This window comes from Mustela putorius, unplaced genomic scaffold (assembly GCF_011764305.1).
Source record: "Mustela putorius furo isolate JIRA1106 unplaced genomic scaffold, ASM1176430v1.1 tig00000997_pilon_pilon_pilon, whole genome shotgun sequence".
Lineage (NCBI taxonomy): Eukaryota > Metazoa > Chordata > Mammalia > Carnivora > Mustelidae > Mustela > Mustela putorius.
The window spans coordinates 4,238,873-4,264,244 of NW_025421527.1; the positions used below are offsets into that span (position 1 = coordinate 4,238,873).

Consider the following 25,372-nt stretch of genomic DNA (forward strand, 5'->3'; position numbering starts at 1 on the left):
GAACACAGAGGTGAGAGTCCAGAGGCTTACAGAAACTGGCCTAAGTCCACGCACTTCCAGAAGACGCTGGGACCCTCGGTGCCCCGAGTCCCTGCAGCTCGATCACACGGGGCCTCCGGGCCTCGAGGCTCAGGGGTGCTAGGAGCCAGGGGGCGGGGCTACATCAGCAGCGTCCTGGGCGCAGCGGACAAAGCCTTTGGCTCCTCTGGCTCTCACACCTGGGACTGTGAGGTGGAGCCTACCCCACCACCTCCGACAGTCCAGAGGTGACCCTGGCCACCGCTCCCCTCACCCCGTGCCTCCATGTCCCACCATGGAAGCGTCGGTGGGTTGCTGCTCCTTCCTGAAGACGGGCTGGATGCACGGATTTGGACCACTACAGCCCAGTGTCCCTGCGGGATGCAGGAGCCCTGTCTGGCTCCAACCCGAAGTGGGTCAGATTTCAGATAAGTGGGTGGTTTTCCTGTAAGTGACGAGAGCCTCCCGTGCACTTAATGAGAAACAGACTCCGCGACTTACCCGGCCCGCGCGACCGGCCAGCAAGAGCCTCCCTCCTGCAACTTCCCTCCCAGCCCCAGGTCCCGGCACCACTGGCTTCCAGCTGCCCCCGTGGCTGGAACCCTCCGTCTGTCACCAGGGCTGTCAGGCCTTCCTCCTGGCACTTCCCCATGGAGAAGCGGGCAGCAGCTGGAGGCGAGCTGCTGCGTCCGGTCAGCTCCCTGCCCCGAGCTGGGTACCAGGCACTTTGCAGGACTCCGCCAACACCCTCGTGGAGGGAACAGGAAGCCGCCAGGGCACAGCCCTGCTGGAGCCCCGGTGCCCTCCACAACACGCTCCACGGCGGTATGTAGGGCCGGCGCGGTTTCCGGACTGGGGCCAGCATGTCCTGCGACCCCCGCCCCCCAGGAACGCCGTGCTGCTGGCGGGCACCCCGGTGCAGAAGCACATACTGAAGCCGTGACCCTGCTGCCCTCTCCCTCTCTAGCATAAAGTTCGGGATGCAGAAGTCTCCAAGGAGATCTGTCTGGGCCCGAGGCCCTCCGCAAGTCTTCCAAACCGGTCAAGGCCAAGGGCAGCCAGTGTGAACGCACATCCTCTTCAGGGACAGACACTGGCCGCTTCTGCTGCTGCACTGAATTTTGCTAACAACTCTCGTGTCTCGGGAAGAACCTCCCTGACCTCCTCTCGTCTTCAGAGACACCTGAGAGCAGCAACACTTTCCAGGTCTGGGACCAGAGGCCTGTGCCCCACACAAACTCGTACATGTAATCCCCAGGGTCTTCACTGGCCGTGAGCGCAGTTGGGAGGTGGGCCCAGAGGAAAAGGCAGAGAGATCGCTGAGGCAGCTCGTGACGGTGCAGAGGGTGCGCTGCACAAGGGTAACGTCAGATCCAGAACGGGCAAACAAGTGAGAAAGATCCAGAACGGAAAAAACGAAACCACACGAAAAAGTAGGAAAGGGCTGAGGGCAAGCAAAGTCTGTCAGACTGAATGTTTTATTTCAACAGACATCCCTGGTTTTAAAAAAAAAAAAAAAAAAAGAGAGAGAGAGAAAGTGGAGGGAGGAGGGGCTCCCGTTTCGTCACGCCCACCAGGGAGCCGCGCCCACCAGGGAGCCGCGCCCACCAGGGAGCCGCGCCCACCAGGGAGCCGCGCCCACCAGGGAGCCGCGCCCACCAGGGAGCCGCGCCCACCAGGGAGCCGCGCCCACCAGGGAGCCGCGCCCACCAGGGAGCCGCGCCCACCAGGGAGCCGCGCAGGTCCAGCAGGGCAGAGCCCCATCGGCAGCGTCGCTCCCGTCTCTGCTAGCTCCGAGGCAGAGGAGCTGAATTTTCTAACTTGTGTTAAGAAAAATCTATCAAATGTGTTCATTCTCGCAGAGGCGAGGGCCGGGGCCTCAGGGACAGAGAGCCTGGGCTTGGAGCAGCAGGGTCCCCGAGGTGAGGCCGGGCGCCGGGCGGCAGGAGTGCGGTGGCGGCGAGTCCGGAGCGCTAGAACCCGTACTTGGCCTGGGTCTGCCGGCGGCTGAGTTTGTTCTCCGACCACGTGTTCTTCAGCTCCAGCTCCCGCTCCTTAGCCTGTGGCAAGGGACACGGGCACACTGAGCCGACTGGGGTGACGGGGGGGGCCTCCCTCTCGCCTCTGCCGGCTTCCCATCTAACAGCTTCCTTCCCCGGACAAGGTACAGGGAAAGAGCAAAGCCCCCGAGAGACTTCACTGTCTCTTAGTTTAGCAGAAAGGGAAGACCCTGGGGAGGCAGAGAAGCAGCAGCTCTTCGGGGAGCGGACAGCATCTCTCTGGAGCCTGACGGGCTGAAGCAGAGGAAGAACTCAAGAATCCTGGTCCGAGGGCACCTGGCCGGCTGCATCAGAGGAGCAGGCCACTCCTGATCTCAGGGTCACGAGTTCAAGCCCCATGTGGGGTGTACAGATGACTTTAAAATAAAATAGTGCCTGGGGGGGCTCAGTCGGTGAAGCGTCTGCCTTCGGCTCAGGTCATGATCCCAGGGTCCTGGGATTGAGTCCCACATCGGGCTCTCTGCTCAGTGGGGAGCCTGCTTCTCCCTCTGCTGCTGCTTCCCCTGCTTGTGCTCAAACACACACTCTCTCTCTTAAATAAATAAAATCTTTAAAAGTAAATAAATAAATATAAATTTTTTAAAAAAAGATTTTATTTATTTATTTGACAGAGATCACAAGTAGGCAGAGAGGCAGGCGGGCCGGGGTGGGGGCTTTGTGGGGGAAGCAGGCTCCCCGCTGAGCAGAGAGCCTGATGCAGGGCTCGATCCCAGGACCCTGAGATCATGACCTGAGCCGAAGGCAGAGGCTTTTAACCCCCTGAGCCACCCAGGCGCCCCAATATAAAATAATTTTTAAGAAATAATCCTGGTCCCCCACCTGCTGGAATTAAACGGAATCCCTCAGGAATGTGAGCAAAGGCGAGTCGGAGGGCGCATCCGAAAGGCAGACAGATCTGGCGCCTGGGACACCCGACCAGCCAGTCGAAGAGGACAGGGAGGAGGGAGAGCACGGGGAGGACCGTGGACAGCGGGGGAGGAACAGGGAGGCCGGCCTCCAAGGTGTGGACAGGACCACGCTGGACGCCAGTCCTGCCGCAGCTACACTAGGGGATGCGGTTTTGCTGCTGTGCTGAGTGGATGCAGGACCTGAGAAAGTCACACCACTTTCCAGCACACCCGATAGCTGTGGCAAACGGCCTGGAAGGTACGGAGACTTTGCTCCGCTGACCTCAGCATGGCACTCGGGGAGGGAACAAGCACCGCCCTCAAGAAGGGCTCGTGGACCCCACCGCAGGAGAGTAACGGGCGCCGGCTCCCCTCCCCCGGCAGAGGGCAGGGATTGAGCGCTTGGGTCGGAAAGAAGTTCCAAGCCTCAAATCCTTTCCCTACGGAAAACAAGATGGGGTAAGGACACAGAGGGCCCCTGCAAAGGAAGGTGAAACCATGAGGGGAACAATGGCAACAGGTTCCCCACTGAAACCTGCGGGCAGCACGTGGGCCCCCAGGAAAGGGCCGGGACAGCACTCCGCCAGCGGGGCCTCAGAAACGCGCCTCATGACTCAATGAGGGCTTCAGGGGTGCTGGGTCCTATCCCATAAGTAACATTCTAATTCCAAGACATTTCTGGATTATCTATGTTAGTTCCCTGTGTTGGTATTTCTTGCCACAGAAGTGGGAGAATACAAAGCCAGCCTCCTGGGACGCCTGGGAGGTTCAGTCGGTCAAGCGTCCCACTCTTGGTTTTGGGTCAGATCATGATCTCAGGCGTGTGGGATCAAGCGCCGGCCTGGGATTCTCCCCGCCTGCCTCTCCCCTCGCTGGTGTGCTTGCTCGTGCGTGCTCGCTCTCAAATAAGTAAATGAAATCTTAAAACCAACCTCCTTATCAGGTGGATCTTTTGCTAAAAGCAGGTAAACCAACCTTTTCCTTTAAAATAGTTTCTTAAATCCCTAGATAAGCTTGCTATTTACTCATTTATTTTTTAGAAACTCTCTTTAAAAGAACCATATGAGAAACCACTTTGCTGCCCTCTGCATTGGCGATTCCATGTCTCCATCACTCCAGGCCCTTGCCTCGGAGTCTTGGGGGACAGACGGGAGGTAGGAGCACAGTGGGTGCTTCTGAAGGACTCATCGCCCCCTGGTGGCCACGGGGAGAACCCGCCCTGCGCCAGGCGGCAGGAGGCTCACACCCTAGGCCTGGCCAGCACTGGCCCAGGTTACAGAGCCAGACAGGCCTCAGGCCGGGGCCCCCAGCCCTCTCACCTGATGGATCAGGTACGTGATCTGGTGCTTCCGCCGCTGCTGGCCTGTTGGCTGCTCACCTTTCTTCTGCAAGGGAAGAAAACACAATCATTAAGCCACAGGGAAAAAAGCAGAAGTATCTCACATGCCCAGGTGGGGCCCAAAGGCTGAGGGCTACAAACCAACCACACAGCCCAAATCCTGGGGAACAAAAGTCAGCTTGTGGCTGTTTTTACATCTGTATACTTACAAAACAGTTATTTCTATTAAAACCATTATGCAAAAACCCAGACTCAGAAGACCTGCCTGAAATCGCCTGCTGATACTCCCGCTGGACTGGGAATCCTGGGGTTGGGAGCGTGTGTCCCAGCAAGCAACACGGGGCTCTGCCCACGGTGGACACTCGATGCCAGTTACCGCGCCTGCAGGAGGTCTAAACCCGCACCAGGTAAGGCCACAGGCGACCTCGGTCCCTTCAGGCCCTGCCCGTCTCCCCCGCAGCCCGCACTTGTCCCTTCCCTCCTCCCGGCAGTGCGCACGCCCGTCCTGCAGTGCGAATGTCCCCCGTCACACCACCTGTCTCCAGGCTTCCAGCCTCCACCCAGAACAGCCCTGAAGCCCTCACCCAGCCCTGACACAAAGGCTTTACTGTCAAAGTCTGTACTGGCCCTGCAGTCTTCCTGCCCTCCACCAGAGCTGTCTCGGACCAGAAGCTTCCTAATCAGCGGCACCAGCTCCCAGCCCTCCTCTCTGGAGTGTCCTCAGCAGCCTGTCGTCCCTCATCAACACTCGAGTGTCCTGATGGCTCTCTCCCAGCTCTGCTGTAAACGCCTCAAGGACAGGAACCGTACCTTTTCCTTCTTACAAGATCTAGCTCTAATACAATGAGACAGCGCAGAGAACCTGGACCTGCAGAAACGGCGAACTCCGATTCCCTGCTGCTGCGCAACATCACTTAGCATGACCGTCCAAGATGGCCAAGGCGAACCAACCCGGCCCGTGGTGAGCGCCGTTACCACACAGTGATGCTTCTCGACCCATAGCCAGGAGACCGTGCTCTCCTAAGTGGTTTTTTCAGGGAAGAGTGATAGATCTGTGCTGATCTAACCACAATCCTTTGCTCTGTCCTGTATGACCGCCAGCATTCGGTTAAAACAAACGGCTGGGGCTTGGACGGCCATCTGTGGCCGCGGAGCAAAGCAGAGAAATTCAGGGGGATGAGAAGGGAGTAAGATGCCCGACCTTGGTCTTGCTGGTGCTGGGCTCAAATCCAGGGCTTCCCCACATCCCCCCCTGCCGTGGCAGCCTCATTAATGTCCACACTTGCTGTCCTCAGCTACCGGGTGGAGAGGAGTTCATCACATGGAAGAAAACGAGCACGGGAGGCAGGAGCGCGGCGTGGGACACGTGAGGGATAAAGCATCGGAAAGCCACAGAGCGGAGAGGGGCTGCGCCCGCAGAAGCTGAGCCCCCGGGACTCTGCTGTTATGCCCACCCCCCCCCAAGATGTGCTGAGCCGGGCTCCAGCTCAACAGCACGGAGGAAGGATCCGACTGTTGGCAGGGGGCAGAGCAACCGGCCAGAGCTCCGGCCAGCCAGGGAAGCAGCATAACACATCAAAGCTCTTCCCAAGGGCAGGATGGGCAACGGTGCGCCCCGCCCCCTGCCCCCCTGCTCACTCTCAGCAACCAGGCTCCGCCGTCCAGAGGGGAAGCAGAGGGCTACAAAGCTCTGGAAGGCAGAGGCGGCTTCTGCGAGGCGCGAGCACACCCCACACACGGGCAGCAGGCGCGTGTGACAGGCGCTGGGCAGTAACAATCAGGTGTGGGGTCAGGACAGGACCAGGCCCAGATTTTGCTTTGGGGCCACGCAACAGAGCTTCCCACTTACTTTGCTGAATGACTTCATGGTCTTCTCTTCTGTCAGTGACTTGGTCATCCACTGCTGGGCCCCACTGAGCTGGTCGTCACCTTTGATCTCCACGAAGTTGACCTCCTCCCTCCCTCGGTTCCTCTTGCCCTGTAGCCGCTTAAACTGCAAAGGACAAAGAAAGCAGGAGTAGGGGCTCTGGGTGAGAAATCGGGATTTCACTGGTGATCCAGCATTTACGGAATGGTCTTGAGACTCCCCACTCCTCTGCGCCAACTCCCTGAGCCCTCCCAGTACAATGTCCACTTTCACCCCGCCACCTACCGAGCTCCCCTGATGCCAGATGAAAGGCTGCTTCTCAGCAGGTCTCCTGCCCTCAGGGAAAGGGAGCCCCAGGCAGAGCTCCCAAACGTGAGTGCAGGGGATCACTGCTAAGAATTTGTACTCAAAATACAGATATAGTGTATCTACTGAAAAGGACTGTATACAATTTTCAAATTAAGAATTCAGGATAGGGGCGCCTGGGTGGCTCAGTGGGTTAATCCTCTGCCTTCAGCTCAGGTCATGATCTCAGGATCCTGGGATGGAGCCCGAATCGGGCTCTCAGCTCAGCGAGTCTCTCTGCCTGCTACTCTGCGTACTTGTGATCTCTCTCTCTGTCAAATAAATAAATAAAATCTTTAAAAAAAACACACACAAAGAATTCAAGCTAAAAAAAAAAACAAAAATCCTAGGATTTCTCCTCTAAAACCTGGTTTTCACATGTCTGCTCCTTCTCACTGGTCTCACAAAAGGCAGCAGATCCCACACCAGAGCAGACCCAGAGAGGGAGACGGGGAGAGGGAGCCGCACGAGAAAGGCCTGGCAAATTGTCTAGGAGCCTGCTACTCTCTCTTCTCCCTCACCAAGAGGGCAGATCACATCAAAACCACCCAAAGATGCACCTGGAAGGCAGAGTGGGTGAGGACTCCAGTGAAAAGCAGTCAAGGTGCCTGGGGGACCCCATCTGTTGAGTGTCTGCCTTCGGCTCGGGTCATGACCTTGGGGTCCGGGACTGAGTCCCAGGCCGGGCTCGCTGCTCAGGGGGCGTCTGCTTCTCCCTCTCCCTCTGCCCCTCCCCACCACTCGTTCTCTTTCCCTCTTAAAATGAATTTAAAAAAAAAATTTTTAAGGAAAAACAAAACAGAACACTCAGAGACTTGAGTGGAACCCAGATCCCGGTCTGAGCATTACCAGCGAGGCTCTGAGGGGCATTCTGCCCACAAAAAAACTAACTCTTGCCACAGGATGAGCCCTCTGGGGCCTCCTAGGTAGAGGACAGAGAGGCCAACTCTGGGACTCACTGGGGATACACCCGCAGGGGACTAGTGGATGAACACATCAACCACAGGAAGAAAACTGCAGAGGGACGGACACCCTCTGTGAAAAGGTGAGCAGACAACTGTTTTGCCTAAGAACCTGTATGTAAAGACGTAGCACCTGGATTCCTCCAGCCCCTCCTAACCGGCCACGACTTCTCTCCAGAGAACAATCCTTTACCCGTCAACACAGCCTGCTGGTGCGGGACATGGGGTTTTCTTCTCTCCTCCTGGTGCGGAGGTTAGGGAGTTCAGCAGTGGGGACCCAAGAGCAGGCCACAGGCCTTATTCAAGGGGGTGGGGGCTGTTCCCGCCCCAAATCCACTCCCCACTTACTCTTTCAGGTGAGTGAGCGCCACATTCTGGCTAGGCACCCGACCACCCCCACCCCAATTCAGCCCACCCGGCCCCCACAACCACATGTGGCCACAGGAAGAGATTCTTGGGGAGGAACCTTGGGGAGGTTTCCTAAACCGCCAGGGAGAGCCCTTCCTCCGGCGCTCTCCCAAGGCCGCCTCAGCGGCCCTCGCTGGCCGGAAGGATGGAGGCCACAGCAGGGCCGGCAAGCTGACCGTCGGGAGGGCTAGACCACCTCGTGCCTTCTAGGAGGAGCAAAAAAGCGAGCTGCCCTGACTTAAGCCACCACGTTGGAGTTTCCCAGTTACGAGCTGCTGCAGCAAAGCCCGATTCAACACAGCTAAAAATCCTGTTTTTTCTTTAGTTTCAGATTGGAAACCTGGTGTCCACGGGTCAGAGCCGGTCACTGGTGTGTTAACTTACTGCCTCGTCATCGATGAAGGAGGCGTCTGGGGCAATTTCCTGGGGGGGGACCAGGGCCGGGTCCTGTGCAGGATAGTAGCCACCACTGTAATAATCCTGCAGCCGAGAGGGGACAAAACACACCAACTGAGCGGGGGTACGGAGCAGACCCCGCCCCGGAGCTCTCAAACCCACCAGTTCAAGCGCCGAGCCCCAGGATCCCGAAGACCCACCCTGGACTCAAGAGCAATCCGCACTACCCAGACAGGGGACACAGTTCCGGGAAGGGTGACAGGAAATAAAGACCCTCTCTCCCACCCCGCTCCCGCTCCCGCAGCCGTTTCCGGAGGGAGGTGATTCCCAACCCTATGGCCACACAGCCCTCGGCCCCGCCCCCATCCCCGCCCTCAGCATCGGCCCCGCCCCCTCATCCCCGCCCCTCCTCTCCTCGGCCCCGCCCCCGGCCCCCCTCAGCCTCCTCTCCCTCAGCCCCGCACTCCTGAGGCGGAGACCAGCTCCCCGTGAGCAGGGGGGTGGTGTGAGGGCACAGCATTCCCGCTTCTAGTCCTACTTGGGGAGTCTGGACGCAAGGACACGGCCGGCAACAGGCCGGGAGGGTGCAGAGCTAGCGCAGAGCTAGCGCAGAACATGAATTACCTCCTCACGCCCCGAGACTAACACTGTGTCTGACACAATGTTTCCTCGCGCGAAAACAGGAAACAAAATCAGGGATTACAGGGCGGGGCAGAATTTACAACAAGGCAGGGAACAAGCCAGGTGTGTGTTACCACACACTTAGCTCTGGAATCTGAGGACCAGCCTGAGACCCACAGGTGCTGCGGGTCCCAGAGGAAAAGGGGTACAGGCAGGGCGAGCCCCCAAGGGGACGCGGGAGAGGCGCCCTTCCTGTCATACTTTCTCCCAATTCTTCCCCTTTTGCCCCTAGCTCCAAAAATGACGCTCTAAGAACATTCACTTTCTGGTGAGCTAAATGGAAACTAAGGTTTAATACGGACCAAGAAAATACGTGAAAATCCAGAGCGACTGGAGCACGATTTCAAGTACTCAGAGAAAGAGACACGCAACAGCAGGGCGCTGAGCACACGTAACCTGCTCTCGTGTGCACAAACTGCCTCGTGCAGCTTATAAATGGATTCCGAATGCCCGTTATTCATTTTAAATGGCTTTTTTTTTTTTTTCTTTTTGGCTAAAGAGGTCGAAACACTCTTATCTTCCTCCTCTTTCCTTCTAACAATGTTGAAGGGAGATACGCAGTCCCTGATCGGCCTACAGGACACATGGAGGCTCAACAGCAAACACTTAGGAAATATTTAGAAATTGTTGGGGCGCCTGGTTGTCTCAGTCCATTAAGTGTCTGCCTCTGGCTCAGATCATGATCCTGGGGTCCTAGGAACAAGCCCCCGTGTTGGGCTCCCTGCTCAGCGGGAAGCCTGCTTCTTTCTCCCTTTCCCTCTGCTGCCCTGCTTGTGCTATCAGATGAATAAAATCTTAAAAAAGAGAACAGGGTCCCCCCAAAGCCCACCCACGATGGGTCCCTACCCATGCCCAGGCTGAAGATTAACACTGGCGGTTCAGAATCGCAGCGGTCCAAGGGGACTTCAGTCTTGGAAAACTGCCTCCAGCTGCCCCTGCTCCACCAGCAGCCTCGCGGCCAGCCCCGGAGCGCCGGGAGCCCCCTCCCGCCAGGGCACCCTGTGGCCAGGAGTCTCCTAAACCCACTGGCGAGTGGCCCGCTACACTCACTCCCACGCCACCCACGGCAAAGCCGAGCAGCTCTGCCAAAGGGCACTTTGACCGAAAGTCATCACCAGGCATTTGCTGTCCCAGGCACCGCGCTCAGTTGATGGGACAGCCTGGCGAGACCAAGGGAGCCCGAGGGAGTTGCTCGGACTCACACAGCTTGTGATTCAAAGCCCACACTGCCCCCGGGCCCCCGCTCTCACAACACAGATCCCGGCTCCCTGGCTCCCCAGGACAGGCGCCTCCACCCTTCCGACCTTCCAGGGCTCAGTCTTCCACGTGCTCCCTTCTCCCTCTTCCCTGCTGCGTCGACTCCACCTGTCCTCTGCCGTCCTGCTCTGGGTCACCCCACCTCCAGCTCACGCATCCCCGCCACCCCCACCCGCGAGGCCACCTTGGATCTCGCAGACCGGAGGCCGCTCGTCTTCCGCCGCCTCCCTGCCCGCTCACCGGCTCCTACGATGAGGGCCGGTGTTCAGAACCGAGGTATCGGTTCTGTCGGACTTCGAGACTCCGGCAGTTTTAGACCCACACGGCACAGGACAAAGGTAGCACGTGTTGAGGCCGACACGTGCAGGAAAACCAAGACGCCAGCAGAGAGTAATTCAGCCACAGCGACACCACGAAGGCCGCGCCGCCGGCCCACGGCTCGCCCTGGCTGCCCCTGGCTCCCGCCTGCCGGCCAGGCCTCCACCCACCTGATAATAAGCACCAGCGGCATTGGCGTCGCCGTATGTGGAAAACTGATTGTAGCCGTAATCCTCCCCGGGCTTGGGCATCCACGGCGCCCCACTGGCGCCCGCGGCCATCTTGAACTCTAGGGGCGCATTGGCCGCATCGTCCTGGAAGGCCGGCTCTAGTTCTGTGCCTGGAGGCAGCTCTTCAGGGATGGTGGGGACGGGGTAAGGGTATGGCTCAACTCCAGGCGGCTCAGCCTTGTCAGCGAGGGAGAAAAAGTTCTCAGGGGCCACCTCCTCGTCACTGTCGTCCTCCTCCTGCGTGATCTGCTTCGTCACCTGCAGAGCGGCACTCTTGGCGGCAGCCTTGATGGCGGAGGGCGACGGCGTGGTGGTTGTGGTGCCCACGACAGAGGCGAGGGGAGAGGGCTTGGTCTTAGAAGCCTGTCTGGAGGGCTTGGCGTCGGAGGAGCCGTCCGCGGGCCTCCGGGAGAAGGCGTGGGGGAGGAGCAACCTGTTAGTCTCTTTCACGGTCAGGTTTTTAGGTTGGGGAAGCAGGGCAGACAGACCAGTCCCCTCGCCGGATCCCTGGTGAGCGCGGGTTTGGGCCAGGAGAAAAGACATGGGACAAGTGAGATCCTGGCATCTGCATGAGCGGCATCGAGAAGAGACGTACAGACAGGCCCCCCGGCCCATGGACCCCCCGGCCCTCGAGCCTGCCAGCGCTTGCTGCCTCGTTCCCGCCGCCCCCTCGGCCCACCCCCTGGGCCTGACTCTCCCACCCAGGCCCTTCCACAAGCGGCTCCTCCCAAGGTAAGATGCCGTCCTGGTCTCCTCGGCTCCGTACTTCGGCCCTCTGCCACAGAGCCGTCCCTGATTCTGTGTTTTGGGCAAATGTGATGCTCTTTTTCTTTCTTTTTATTTAAATTCAATTTAACTAACACATACTGTTTTATTGGCTTTAGAAGTAGAAGTTAGTGCTTCGCCCATTGCATACAACACGCCGTGCTCCCACCCCGTTACCCCATCCCTGCCCCCCCCAGCCTCCGTTTGTCTGTCTCGCGGAGTTCAGTGGCTCCGAGGCAATGCTCTTATCCCACAGCCCAGGGCTCTCTCCAGCCGTCTGCTCTGCCTCTCTCCATGCCCTGAAGGCTCCTTTTAACACAGGAACCCTCTGCTTCCTTGGAACTGCTACTCAAAATCAAAAACAAGGCTCTGTCCAAAAGATACCCATTCCCGTCGCCCAAAGTCCTCCCCCTGCCCAAGGACAGCCCTACAGATGCGGCATATTCAGCTGCGCCCCCGCCAAGCACTGAACTTCTCAATCTGAAAGCTGATCGGCTCCACCCATCCAGGGCTCCTACCACCCACAAAAATCCCTCGGATATTGCTTTCTGTATGCTAAGGCCCGCCTGGCCTAGGTGCAGGGCTGAGGGAGCTGTCCGTTTGAAAAAGGAGAATGGAGGGGCGCCTGGGGGCTCAGCCAGTTACGCGGTCATGATCTCAGGGTCCTGGGATCGAGCCCCCTATCAAGTTCCCTGCTCAGCAGGGAGTCTGCTTCTCCCTCTCCCTCTGCCTCTCTCCTCTGCTCGTGCTCGCTCTCTCTCAAATAAGTAAATGATATCTAAGGAAGGAAGGAACAAAGGGAGGGAGGGAGGGACAGTGGATAAGGTCACCAGGTCACCAGGTCATCAGGTCCCCGTCCCCGTCCCGGGAGGCCAGGATCCGTCAGCCCCGTGGCCAACCAGCCAAGCGGGCAAGTGAAATGGGGCTTGGGAGTCAGGCCGGCAGCAGGGCTCATCCCGCATGCGGGCCCCCTCCCTGCTGTGGGTCCTGCAAGACCGCAGACCAGAGCGTGTAGGCACTGGGCCGACATGCCACGTGGACTGCCTGCTCAGGCGACCCTGAGGTGTCCGACTCAGAAGACACCTGGGGTCGCAGCCACAGGCCCCTGCAGCGCTGGGTCCCCACCCAGCCCCCAGCCGAGCTCTCTACCCACCCACCCCTGATGCGCGCTGGCAAGGCTGCTCTTCTGAGCCCGTGTCCTCCCGAGGCTAGAGCTGCCCACCCACCTCTTCCAGGAAGCCCTTCTGGTAACAGAGAGCTGGCCTCCCGCAGCCTCAGCTGCCCGTGTGTGAAGGGACTCCTCCCCCATCACCCCCTGTAAACAGAGCAACAAGCTCACCCCCCCAGTGCCCTCTCTCCCTCCCACGTGACGGGACCATCCGCCGTCCTGGCGGTGGACCGACACCTCGGTGACCTCAGGGAAGGGGGCAGCCTCACATCATACACCTGAGTCCAGAGACGACAGCCTGAGAGCCAAGACCAGTTCAGCTTTTGTTTTTCTGCAGACATACGGTCCATGAGCTCAGAGAGCACTCGAGGCCCCAAGCACGGGGCAAAATGGGAAGAAACTCCCGGGGGCTGGAATCGAGGCGCTGGGACAAGGGGGAGCGAGAGGTCATCTCCTGGCAGGGTCCGGCTGAGGACTTCAGGTCAGAGTTCCAGAGCAGGAGCCCAATGCGGCAGGGACGGGCTCGGACTCCACAGTGAGACCGCGAGTCGGACCCCGGCCCTGCCCCACTCGCCAGCTGAGCCCGGGCAGGCTCCTTCCTCTCCCGGGCGCCCCAGGTAGGATGTGGGGGTGATAATGACCCTGGGCTTTGGGGGATTCGATCAAGCAAATGCTGGTTTGGCGCTCAGAACAGCGCCTCGTACGCAGGAGATGCTATTTATGTGTTTGTTCTCCTGGTTAAAGGGGAGATGGGGAGAAGGTGGAGAATTTTAAAACACAGATGTTCCCTCCCATGGCTCTGACCTATTCGTTTCCTATTCTGCCTCCCGACACGATCCCTGGAGTGCAAACACACGGCAACCCCCGGGTTCCACGGCCCCCGCCCCGCCTGCGCCTGCCGGGCAGCCGTGAGGGGAGGGCAGAGAGCACAGGGGCGGGGGTCGCCCGGAAAAACCACCCGGGAGCTGCTGGTCCTCCGTCCTCGCATCTGCCCTGAGCGCGCTGGGCCGAGCGCCGGGCGTCACAGCTCCGCTCCCGGCAAGCGGCGTGCGCAGGGAAGAGGCGGCCTCCGCACGCCGCGAAGCTTACCTGAAGAACAGTTTTCTTCTTGGAGGGCTCGTCTTCCTCGGAATCTGACTAAGAGAAAAAGACACAGAGTAAGGCCTTCCTGCGAGAGGGCAGCAGAGGAAGCAGCTGGGCCGGGTGACGGCCGTGGGAGGAGGGCGGCGCGGGGGTCCCCCCCATCTCGGCCCTACCCCACCGAGCGCCCCCCCGAGGGCAGAGCTCCTCTCCTGCCCCCGACATCAGACGTAGGGGATGTGCCCAGCTCCCCAGGCCACTTGTTCTCCTGCCCCAGACCTGTGGCACGACCTTCGCGCCATCAGTTTCTGTCCCATCAAAGTAGAACTCTCCTCCCACGTAGACTTGAAGGGAAGAAAAGGCTCTGCCCGTCCTCCTTATAAATCTGTCCATGGGAAGATGAATGGGATTCGGCCCGCAGTCGCCCCCAGCTCAGCCTCACGTCCGGAACTGCTCATCCAGACTGTGTAACCACACGGCCGGCAGGCTCCGGCGGGAGTCAGTGGTGTGTTAACTACTCTTCTGCGCGGCATTAAAGGTCAAAGCCGTTGGAGAAATCCATTCTCTCTCCAGCTATGATCTACTGTCTGCCAGACAGAGCTGTTCGTGTCCAGGAAGAAGGCAGGCCAGTGGGGACAGTGAGCGCCTGGGGTGAGACAGGCGGCCACTCGTGCCAGCCCTGACTCACGGGACCGTTCCCAGCAAGAGCTCTTTCACGGACCTGCACGCGCCGCCCAGAGCCAGCTCCTGCGCACCCCCAACCACCAGAAGGGGGTCAGGCATACGAACAGCAAGCTCTACCACTCGGGTTTTTAAAACAGTAGTCCTGGGCGCGTGGGTGGCTCAGTGGGTTAAAGCCTCTGCCTGCAGCTCGGGTCGTGATCTCAGGGTCCTGGGACCGAGTCCCGCATGGGCTCTCTGCTCTGTAGGGAGTCTGCTTCTCTCCCTCTCTCTCCCTGCCCGCCTCTCTGCCTACTTGTGATCTCTGTCTGTCAAATAAATAAATAAAATCTTTTTTTTTTTTTTAAGATTTTATTTATTTATTTTTCAGAGAGAGAGGAGTGAGAGCGAGCACAGGCAGACAGAGTGGAAGGCGGAGTCAGAGGGAGAAGCAGGCTCCCTGCGGAGCAAGGAGCCCGATGTGGGACTCGATCCCAGGCCACCGGGATCATGACCTGAGCCGAAGGCAGCTGCTCAACCAACTGAGCCATCCAGGCGTCCCAATAAATAAAATCTTTAAAACGGTAGTCCTAACCCCCAAGCCAGGAACCCTGAAAGCCTTCCGTCTGTGCCCGGGGCCCTTGGTGTGGGCATCTGCGTGTAACGGGCCTCTGAGACCCGCTCATCACCAAGCTTCTGCAAGAACTCAAACCCTCCGCCTTCCTCAGCTGACCCTCCTAGCCCACAAGCTCCTTCTTGGGCTCATGGGCTACAAGGACCTCACGGAAGCCGAGAGCCTACTCTAGGCGATACACGGTGCTCCGTAGAGAACTTCCCGACGGCTGCCCCAGGCTGCGTTACAGGCAACACTGCGCGGGCACGAGGGAGAGCCCGGAGCAGGGAGAGCCGCAGACCGCTCAGCCCCAGGGGGCCTCCAGGACTTTGTGTGTGCAGTGACACAGAAAAAGTCCCTGCCCTCAAGGGAACTTTCGGTCCAGTAAGAAGAACAAGCACCCCAGGAACTGCAAAGGCGGCAGTAAGACACAGGACATCAAGGGGCACTGGGGAGCACCCCCCCCGCCCGTCGAGCTCATCACTGAGCATGGAGCCCGCTCGAGGTTCTATCAGTAAACAAACAAACATGAGGACGTCAAGTGCAGCTCAAACATCCCCTCAGAAGACCTGCTGGTCCCACATTCCCTTCTTTCACGTGGGGGCCTCGCCTCAGCCCCCGCCCTGCGCCTCTACCTCAGCCCGGGCCCTCTGCTATGTCTGCGCCCTGCACTTCCTGACGCCGAACTCCGGAGAATCTTCCCGGCTCTGTGAACACGACATTTCTCTGTCTTTTTTTTAATCTTTAAAAAGATTTATTTGGGGGGCACCTGGGTGGCTCAGTGGTTTGGGCTGCTGCCTTCGGCTCGGGTCATGATCTCAGGGTCCTGGGATCGAGCCCCGCATCGGGCTCTTTGCTCCGCAGGAAGCCTGCTTCCCTCTCTCTCTCTCTCTCTCTCTGCCTGCCTCTCTGCCTACTTGTGATCTCTGTCTGTCAAATAAATAAATAAAATCTTTAAAAAAAAAAAAAAAGATTTATTTGGGCGAGAGCACACATGCAATCGGGGCTGGGAGGGGCTGAGTGGGAGAGTCTCAAGCAGACTCCGTGCTCACCATGAAGCCCGACCCAGGGCTTGATCTTATGACCCTGAGATCATGATCTGAGCTGAAACCGAGAGCCAAGGGTTGGACACTCAACCGACTGAGCCACCCGGGCGCCCCTGAATATCCCATCTTTCTCGCTCATATATATCCTTGCCTTTCCCAACATCCAGTCCAAGACTGCCTCACAGGGGTCTGTGTGCAATGATTTCCGCCCCTCACTGCTCGCACGCATGACGACACCTGGAAGGGGAGGCTGACCTGGCACTTCCGTGCGGGGTCTGAGCGAAGGACGGCCACCTAGGGGCAGACAACTGCCGCCCCTTCCCTTAGTCCTCCCGCAACACTTCCCGGCAGACGTCATCACCTCAGTTCCGAGGGCACAGAGGGGAGGTCTGGCGAGGTTTCACGGCAGCTAGAACTCGGCGGGACCAGGCCCTGCACCTCTGCAGAGAAACCACGCCCGGGTGCCAGCCTGGCCCGAGCGCCCCCGGAGCAGGCCCCACGAGACCCCGCGGGACACACCAGGAGCACAGGCACGAACCCAGAAACACCAGTCTGAGTCTCGGCTCTGCTGCTTCTCTGCCACCCCTGAGCCTGCTGAAAAGGACACACACGTCACAGCCAGGACTGCAAGCGCTACTGGCCACGAAGAGGAACGTAATTAAAATTCTAGGCAGAGTTCAGGGACTCTGTCTCTCCGGCCTGCAAGAGGAACAGCCCGAAGCCCCCAACCCCTCACATTTTGACCTGCTCTCTCTGTCTCCAGCTCCCAGGCCTCGGAGACCCCTGACCACGCCCCGCCTTCTGCCCACGAAGCCTCGTCCCCGCCCACAGACCCGGGACACAACTGAACTCCCACATCTTACACAACAGCTCCCACTTCAACGATTTAAAAATAAATTTTAAGAGCACCTGGGTGGTTCAGTGGGTTAAAGCCTCTGCCTTCTGCTCGGGTCATGATCCCAGGGTCCTGGGATTGAGCCCCACATCGGGCTCTCTGCTCAGCAGGGAGCCTGCTTCCCCTTCACTCTCCGCCTGCCTCTCTGCCTGCTTGTGATCTCTGTCTAATAAATGAATAAAATCTTAAAAAAAAAAAAAAACAAATTTTAGCCAAGCTTAAGACGATAATGTCCATAAAACCAAAAAACAAGCACATTCTCATTCCTCAAATGGGTGACGAACAGAATGAGGCCCCATGAGGCTGACTGTCCCACGGCCGACAGAGCCGGCGGCTAGGGCCACACCAAGGAAGTACCGTTTCTCCCTCAAACGGCTCATGCTGCTTCCATGGCGCTGTCGGCCTCCGTCTCCAGGTCTTCCGTATGCCTGCGTGGACTGCAGGAGCGACTGCTCCTGGATTCGGGGAGCTGCGACGGGCTCTCGTGATCACCCCCTCTCTCAGAACACCGGGTCCTAACCCACCGAACTGCCTTAAAAGTCATCTCGCGGGGCGCCTGGGTGGCTCAGTGGGTTAGAGCCCCTGCCTTCGGCTCAGGTCATGATCCCAGGGTCCTGGGATCGAGCCCCGCATCGGGCTCTCTGCTCGGCAGGGAGCCTGCTTCCCCCTCTGTCTGCCTCTCTGCCTACTTGTATCTCTGTCTGTCAAATAAATAAATAAAATCTTTTTTTTTTTAATTTTTATTTATTTATTTGAGAGAGAGACAGTGAGAGAGAGCATGAGAGACGAGAAGATCAGAGGGAGAAGCAGACTCCCCAAGGAGCCGGGAGCCCGATGTGGGACTCAATCCCAGGACTCCGGGAACGTGACCTGAGCCAAAGGCGGTTGCTTAACCAACTGAGCCACCCAAGAGCCCAATAAATAAAATCTTAAAAAAAAAGTCATCTCGCAACGCGCACAAGCTATGGCAGAGCCCCCGAAACACGGCACCCGAGGTGGAATCAGCCAAGTGCACTGAGCCCCGAACCCTGTAAACCCCAGACTATCCATCTCTGAGGAGGGACAGGGCAGAGTCTCTGCATTTGAGGATTGACAAACAGGCCTCGGGGACATCCGGGACCACATCGGGGCCATAGGGCAAGTCCAGGGGGCCTAGGGGCGCGCACGAAGGAAAACCATTTCTACCCCTCACATGAACTCGCGCCACCTCTGCCCTAGAGGCTGTGGCCATATGGAGCTCCTGGACCCACTGTGGAGGCTCAGAGGCCACGTGAAGCCCTCGAGGCTGTGGGGGGCACTAAATTCTAACAGGAAACAGAAGGAGAGCTACGAAGAAAACCCATTTCTGGCGCGCACTGAGCCAAAGCACAGAGGGGGCGAGGTACATGGGCCGCCAGTGGCCTGGGACCTCCCTCAGAGCCCTGCAGAGGAACGTCCGCTCAGCTTCCTGGAGACCCTGCTGGAGGTGACGGGCTCAGCCCCAGCACATGTCTCATTTAGACGCAAGGAGAACTTCCTGGACGGGGACAGGGACAGCAGCACACTGGACCTTTCTCCTTGATCTCAGCAAAACACACGCGACATAAAATGTGCAACTGCGAAGGATTACGTGCGCTCAGCGGACTGTACCACCATCACCACCGCCCACTGCTGGAACTTTCCAGCATCCCAAACAGAAAGTCTGGACCTCCCAAACGACAGCCAGCCTGGCCCCCTCCCAGCCCTCCAGCCCCCGGGCACCGCTCCTCCCCGCTCCGTGTCTGTGAACGCACACACCGTGGGGGGCCTCGCACAAGGGGGCCCCCGCAGCACGCGCCCGACTGCGGCCGGCGGGCTTCCCCGAGCGCCCCGCTGTACACGGGCCGGCGTCTCCTCCCTCACTCGGGCTGCACGGCGACCCGCGGGCGCCGCTCATCTGCTCATGTGTGCTCGGGCACCAGGGCTGCTGCCGCCTTTGGGGCTGCGGTGAGCGGCGCTGCTGGGGACGCGGGTGTACAGGTGTCCCTGAGTCGTGCTCTCAGCTCTTCTCACCTGGCACACAAACTGCCGGGCTAGAGGGGCACCCGGCCAGCTCAGTCGGTAGAGGATGTGACTCTGGATCTCAGGGTTGTGAGTTCGAGCCCCACGTGGAATACGGAACTCACTTAAAGGAAGTTTTTTTAAAGAAAATTTTAAAAAAGAAACTGCTGGATTACAGAGAAACTCTAAGTAACTTTCTGAGGGACCGCCCAACTGTCCCCACAGAAGGCTGTCCAGCAAGGGCCCCGGAGTCGACCCCTGGAGTGCTGACGGCCAGCCAAGGGCGGGCCAAGTGGCGCTGTGTGGTCAGACCCGGAGACAGGGCAATGTCTGAGACCCCAGAGCACCGGGGCCCAGCCAGAGCGGACCCTCCTGAGCTTCAGAGGCACAGACTGGTCGTGCCTTGGAAATAAGTCATCGGTTTCTTCTTGGCCTCCTAAGAGCCCGGGGCCTCCATGGCCACCACTGTCCTCTCCACCGCAGCTGCCAAGAGTGACAAGACACACACCGGAGACTGCTGAGCAAGAACAGAAACAGACATTTTCCATTAAGCCGGCCCGCTGGGATCTGCTCATCTACGGAAGCCTCCCTCCCCGTGGCCGCCTCCCTCTTATCTTCCTGGGCTCTGGTTCTGACAGACTCCCTCCCCGGAACGGCAATCACTAGCTGCCAGGGCCAGGAGCCAAGGAGGAAATGAAGGCCCCGGCAGAGACCCCCGCGGGCTCCAAACTCGAATCACTGGTCCACCCCTGGCTGCTATTATCCCAATCAGTCAGACTCATCAACTCCTTCCTTCTTCGTCTCCGGGATCTGCCAGCGGACCCGTGCCCTCCGGGTAGAGCGGCGCCTCGTCTGCCTGCGGCCGCACCCCACGCCTACGGCTGCTCGGGGCTCTCTCCGCCACAGACGCGACGACAGAAGCAAACAGGCCTGCGGTATTTCAGACCCATCTCTGTTCTCCCGACTCCCCGGTCCTCCGTAATCGAGGGGCGATGCTGGGCTGACAGAGTCCCGGCCCCTGCGCAGGGGCCCCCACAGATGTCTGGGCTCCTCCCCTCCCGACCGATGGTGCGGCTGTGTTCTCTCTGCTGCGGTGGACGCGGACTTCCTTACATAACAGAAATGACCAAAACGAACGAAATGTCCCATCTCACAGCTGCCAATTTCCCACAATCCGGGTAAACAATCTGAAAATACGGGTAATACTGAGCCAGGTAACCCTGAAATGTGTTCGCTCTGGAACGCATATCCTGAGACCGAGACCGCAAACTCACTTCTCTACCGCTGGCCTTCCCCACCCTGACTTGAGAAGTCCGCATCCCCTAAGTCCGCAAAATCAACAAGCGACCCGAGCCCGGAGCAAGGCCGGACCACAGAGAGAAGAAGGGCAGAGGCGGCGGCGACCCCCGTTCCGCGGTCTCTCCCACCTCCTCCCACAACTGGACAGCTGACCCAGACAAAGAACTGGGCACTGCCTGTCCCCACGGCGGCCCGGCTGGCCGGGGAGCTGTCCCCGAGTGGACCGAGCGTGCGTGTTCGTGGAAAACCAGACTCGGCGCCGAGCACGTGGCCCCACCTGGGCTGTCTGCTAAAGGGAATTACACAACAAGAAGGCGGCGGTGTGGGTGGCCATCGCTCCCCGCAGGAAGGCTGAGGAGCAGAGAGCACCCGCTCTGCAGACAAAGAAAACTCAGACATGTCGAGAGCTGTGTGGGTCCCCGACAGACCTGCGATTCCTGCCTCCAGCCCCTTCGCGAGGCCCCTCAGTGTGTGGATGATGCATCACTAGTCAAGCGAGCTCTTGCGGCCAATTAAATGCACCTGACCCCCATCTGTCCCGTTCCTGTCTTCCTCAGTACACGGCGCCACCACCCTCCCAGTGGCCTGAGTTACAAGGCAGAGGCCTGCCTTAGCCCTGGCCTTCACCCAGGCCATCCTGCGGACGGCCTACACTGACCGGCCACTTCCGCCTCCCGAACAGACCTGCGCCCCCATGCCCAGGCCAGCACCCCCTCTCTCACGCTGTGCCCACCAGTCTTGCTCCCCACAGATCTTGGCCACTCTGTGACCAGGGAACCCTTGCTAGGCCTTTAAGGGCGCTTCCCCACCCCAGGGTCAGATACAAAGGCCTTTGCGTGGCGCGCACAGCCCGTATCCCTGGCCTCCGTGCCCGTCCCGGGCTCCAGCTCCTCTGCTCCGCCAGCGCCCGCAACAGTGCCCCCCGGCCTGATGGCTACTGGGCGCTGCACCTCCCTCTCTCTGGCTCCCTCCTACTCGACTATCTCCTCTCCGTTCTGACATCTCCTCGCTCCGGAAACCTCCCGACCTCTAGACTGCATCCTGGCGGGCACCGATCCAGTCTAGAGGTCGGTGCCCGCCCGGTGTGCTCCGGCGGCGCCGGCTGTCGCGCAGCTCTCCCAACCTGACCTCAGGTCTACCTCCTCGTCAGTCTCGTCCAGCAGACCGCGAGGTCCTCAGGGGCAGAGCCGATCACGGTCACCCCTGTCCTCTCTGCTCCCGGCACAGACCAGCGGCTTCGCGCTGAAGGAGGGAAGGAGCGGGAGTTCAGAGTCGGTAACTTCTGCCGCAACGCCGAGCCCTGAGCGGAAGTCCCTTACGGAAACCTCATTCGTTTCCTCAAGCGTGTACTGGGAGCCGGCTGGGTGCAGGACACAGAGTCTAGACGCAGAAACGCGCAGAAACGCTCAGAACCGGAGGAGCAACGGCCAACCTCACGTGGCCATCCCCAACTCTCCGAGGCCACCTCCCGCGGGAACCCCGCGTCGGAGACCACCACCAGCTCAGGCAGGGTGACGAGGGAACGGAGAAGCTGAGGGCTGGCATCTGGCTTTCTCTAACGTTGCGGTCAGGAATTTTCATGAGCTCCACTGACAGAGGAGGGGCGGACCGGGAGCCCTCGGAGCGACCGCCCCGAGCCCGCCTGGACGGAAGGTTCGACGACCTCTCCCAGCCACGCTTTCTAAGGCTGCCCTCGCAGACCTGGACACGAGCTCCCCCACGGTCACGGTACAGAGGGCCGCGCAGCCCACAGCACCGCCTCCCCAGGCCTCACACTTACTCCGACGCAAACGTGGTGCGGAGAAACGTGAAGAAGAGAAAGGAGAAGCCCGAGGACATGAACCCATTTTTTTCTATCTTACTCGGGGACTTCTCTCTGCTCGAGGTTAAATCAAGGCCCAAGTACATTTCGGCGGAGCGACAGGCGATCCCAGAGACAGAGACGACAGGCTCGGGCGAGAAGGCGGGAGCGATACAGAAGTCTGCGGAAGAAAGTCTGCAAGGAGACGGTGAGGGAGATTCCGGAACCTCCTCCCACGTCCGCGAAGCTCATCACTCAGAAGACACGCAGGGGCGAGGCCCCGAGCGATCTCAAGTGCAGGAGACGGAGCAGGGCTAGACCGCGCGAGCCCTGCCCTCGTGAGGCCGGCACACGCGTGGACGGAGAGGCGGAAGAAGCCACGGGAGGCCGCGGGGCTTGTGGGCAGCCCGGGCGTGCTCCCGGGGCAGCGGCTGGCAGAGGACGCGAGGCGGGGGACGGCAGGCTGTGTGGGGAAGGTGACCCGGGAGACCGGGCAGGGAACCGGCCCGAGACAGGGCTGCGCGCCTGCAGGAAAGCAAGAGCGGGATGAGCTTCTCTCCGAGGGCCCCCGAGGGGGCGAGAAGGCCTGACCCATTCACTCTGCAGAAGAGAGAACGGGAGAAACTCGCCAAGACCCCAAGCCGCCGGCCCGCAGGCCTCGTGTCTCCCTCACTCCCAAGCCTCACCCCAGGAGAGGCCTCATGTCCGTTCCCACACGCAGAAAACAACGTGAGCTCCGCCGCCTCTTCTGCAAACAGGCCCCAAGCGCCCCAGCTCACGGGGCGTGGCCATACCTAAATGGGGAAACCGAGGCAGGGGCCTGGACATGAGCGACCCATCCCTTCACCCGCACGGTGTCCTTCCCCGGGGCCCTGCCTGCCCCGCAGACACCAGCGTGTCATCGCCCCGAGTCCTGCCGTGAGCGAGGGCCGGTGCCTGCCCGCTCTGCACTCAGCACACACCCCACCGGCCGCAGCACGGAGCCCCAGCCCGCCACGCCTCTCCTCCTCCGGGCCCTGCGGCTTCTCGGCTGGGTGCCCGGGAAGGGTGCGCGCGAACGCCCAGCCGGGGCGCAGGAGCCCGCCGCCTCCCTCACTGCTTCCCTCCCCAGGCTTCGCGCTGCGCCAGGACCGGGCAGCGAAGAGCGGCCCGAGGCGCAGACGCAGCAGGGGAGCCGCACGCAGGGTGGCGGCCGGGGCTGTGGGCGCCGGGGCGGACGTGGCCCTCCCGCAGGCGGGGGCAGCCTGCAGAACCGCACGACCAGGTCCCCGAGTCGACAAGCGCGGCCGCAGGGGCCCCGCGGACCGCAAGCGGCGGCCGCAGGCACGGGAGGCGGTCCCGGGACCTCCAGGCCCCGCGCACAGCCCGGCCCCGGCCCGGCCCGGCCCGACCCGGCCCGGCCCGACCCGACCCGACCCGACCCGGCCCGACCCGGCCCGGCCCGACCCGACCCCGAGGGGCCGTGCGGGGCTGCCCTCCCCGGACACTCACATCCCCCTGATGCAGCTCCGGCGCCGCGATCTTCACGGGCTCCGTCCTCTTCTTTGGCTTGGGAAGGCCCAGGGGGGGCCCGGCACCGCCCATGGAGGGGGGCAGGCCGAGGCCCGGGCCCCGGGGCGAGGGCAGCCCCAGCCCCTCCCCAGCTCCCGCCGCCTCAGCCGGGCTCACGCCCGGAGGCGGGGGGAAGCCTCCGAGGCCGAAGGGCAAGGGCGGCGGAGGCTGGAGCCGGGGGTCCCCGGCGGGCGGGGGCAGCAACAGCGGCGGGGGGAAGGCTGGGGCCAGCATCTGGGGGGGCGGGGGCAGCAAGGCCGGGCCCTTGGGTGCGGGGAGGGACGCGAACAAGCCCCCCAAGGTGGGCCCGGACGTAGGGGCCGCCGCCTCCTCCTCCTCCGGCTCCGGCTCGGCCTCATCCGGCTCACTCTCATCGCTGCTGGCGTAAGCAACCAGCGACATGGCGCCTCCCGCCTTTGGGGCGCCCTTGCCGGCAGACGAGGCCTACTTGAGACCGGGGATCCCCGGAGGCCTAGCGGGCCCCGCCACTGGGCGGGGCGGGGCACCGAAAAGCCCGCCTTCTCCGTACTCTGGGGCTAGCCGCGGCAGGAGCCCATGGCCACGGTAGATTTCCACCGGGTAAGGCTTCCCTCTTCACTTAAGCGCCCAGTCCCGGGCAACTACACACAGCTAATGGCCGCCGAGTCACTCCGCCGCCTCCTCGCCTCACCAACACGGAAACTACAACTCCCAGAGGACACGTTGGCCACAACTCCATGCTCCGCCGCCGGGAGCTCAGCGCAAGGCACGGCGGGAGTTAGAGTCCAAAGAAGGATTAAGGGTCGCGCAGAGAGCCAGGAGGGAAACCCGCCTCTGACGCGAGGACTCCTGGGATGAGTAGTTTCTCTGGGCCATCCCGAGGGAACTACAAGCCCCATCGGTCACCGCGGTAGTCGCGGAGATGGGAAGGAGAGCACTTCGGTACTTGAAGTTCCCTAGGGTAGCCTCTTGGGCGCTGAGGTTGATGGGAGTTGTAGTGCTGGTAGAAACTGCAAGCGCTGTCGGGAAGGAGAGGGAGTCTGCGAAAGTGGCGGACGGGGACAACCGCTTAAAGGGGAAGCGATCTGTGAACCAACAGCTGCAGCCCCGAGTCGCCCGAAACCGGGACTTGGAACAAAACACCCCAGTAACGAGTACGAGAGTGGGGGATGAGCGAGAGAGAATCGAGACTTCAGACCTAAGGATGCACGTCTGCGGGCTGGACAAGGGGACCCCGGAGTCGGGGTGACTCCCTCGCCCTGGCCAAGGCGCACGTCCAGGAGGACACCCGGCTCTTCAGCTGGCGCCGGGCCCCTCTGCAGCGGCCGGGGGGAAGGAAGTCGGGCCCGCCCCGGAGAGCAGAGCCGGTGCTTGAGCTCCGTTCCTTCTGCCGCGCGCTTGGGGCCGGTCCGGAGCGTCCCTGAGCCCGTCCCCGTGGGCCTCCCTCCCGGCCCCGGCGCGCGCCCTCTGCGTCCCGCTGATCCGCCCGTGGCCTGTTGTTGTGGTCGTGCGCCCTTCGCGTCCGTCCCGTCGCGGCTCGTGGAGGCGCCCGCCGTCGCGTACCTGTGCGCCTGCGGCTTTGTTCCCCTTCTTCGTCTCTCTGCGCCCCTTCCCGGCTGCCCCCGTGACTGCATGTCCTCTGTCGCCAGCTCTGTGCGAGCCCTTCACAGGCTGACCCGCCTCGGTGCGCGCCACCCCCGGGCTCCCCGAGAGCAGAGGCCCCGGAGC

The 25,372-nt window shown here is 60.8% G+C and overlaps 1 protein-coding gene across 1 annotated transcript; it reads right to left on the reverse strand.

The window, feature by feature from the left end:
* Positions 1–1,466: 1,466 nt before the first annotated feature.
* On the reverse strand, positions 1,467–24,362 carry PRCC (proline rich mitotic checkpoint control factor). The gene is made up of 7 exons (XM_045086713.1): positions 23,606–24,362; positions 13,791–13,838; positions 10,709–11,275; positions 8,271–8,366; positions 6,154–6,297; positions 4,285–4,350; positions 1,467–2,078 (listed from the first exon to the last, which is right to left on the reverse strand). Exons 1-7 carry the CDS (start codon positions 24,065–24,067, stop codon positions 1,992–1,994), a joined length of 1,470 nt encoding a protein of 489 aa, XP_044942648.1. The 5' UTR covers positions 24,068–24,362; the 3' UTR covers positions 1,467–1,991.
* Between the last annotated feature and the right edge of the window lie 1,010 nt (positions 24,363–25,372).

Coding starts and splice junctions, on each gene's coding strand:
- PRCC (XM_045086713.1), bottom strand. CDS start 24,067: ATGTCGCTGGTTGCTTACGCCAGCAGCGATGAGAGTGAGCCGGATGAG. Junction 6,298..8,270: donor CCTTCATCGATGACGAGGCA/GTAAGTTAACAC, acceptor TGTCCTTTGCAG/TTTAAGCGGCTACAGGGCAA. Junction 4,351..6,153: donor CCATGAAGTCATTCAGCAAA/GTAAGTGGGAAG, acceptor CTTCCCTTGCAG/AAGAAAGGTGAGCAGCCAAC.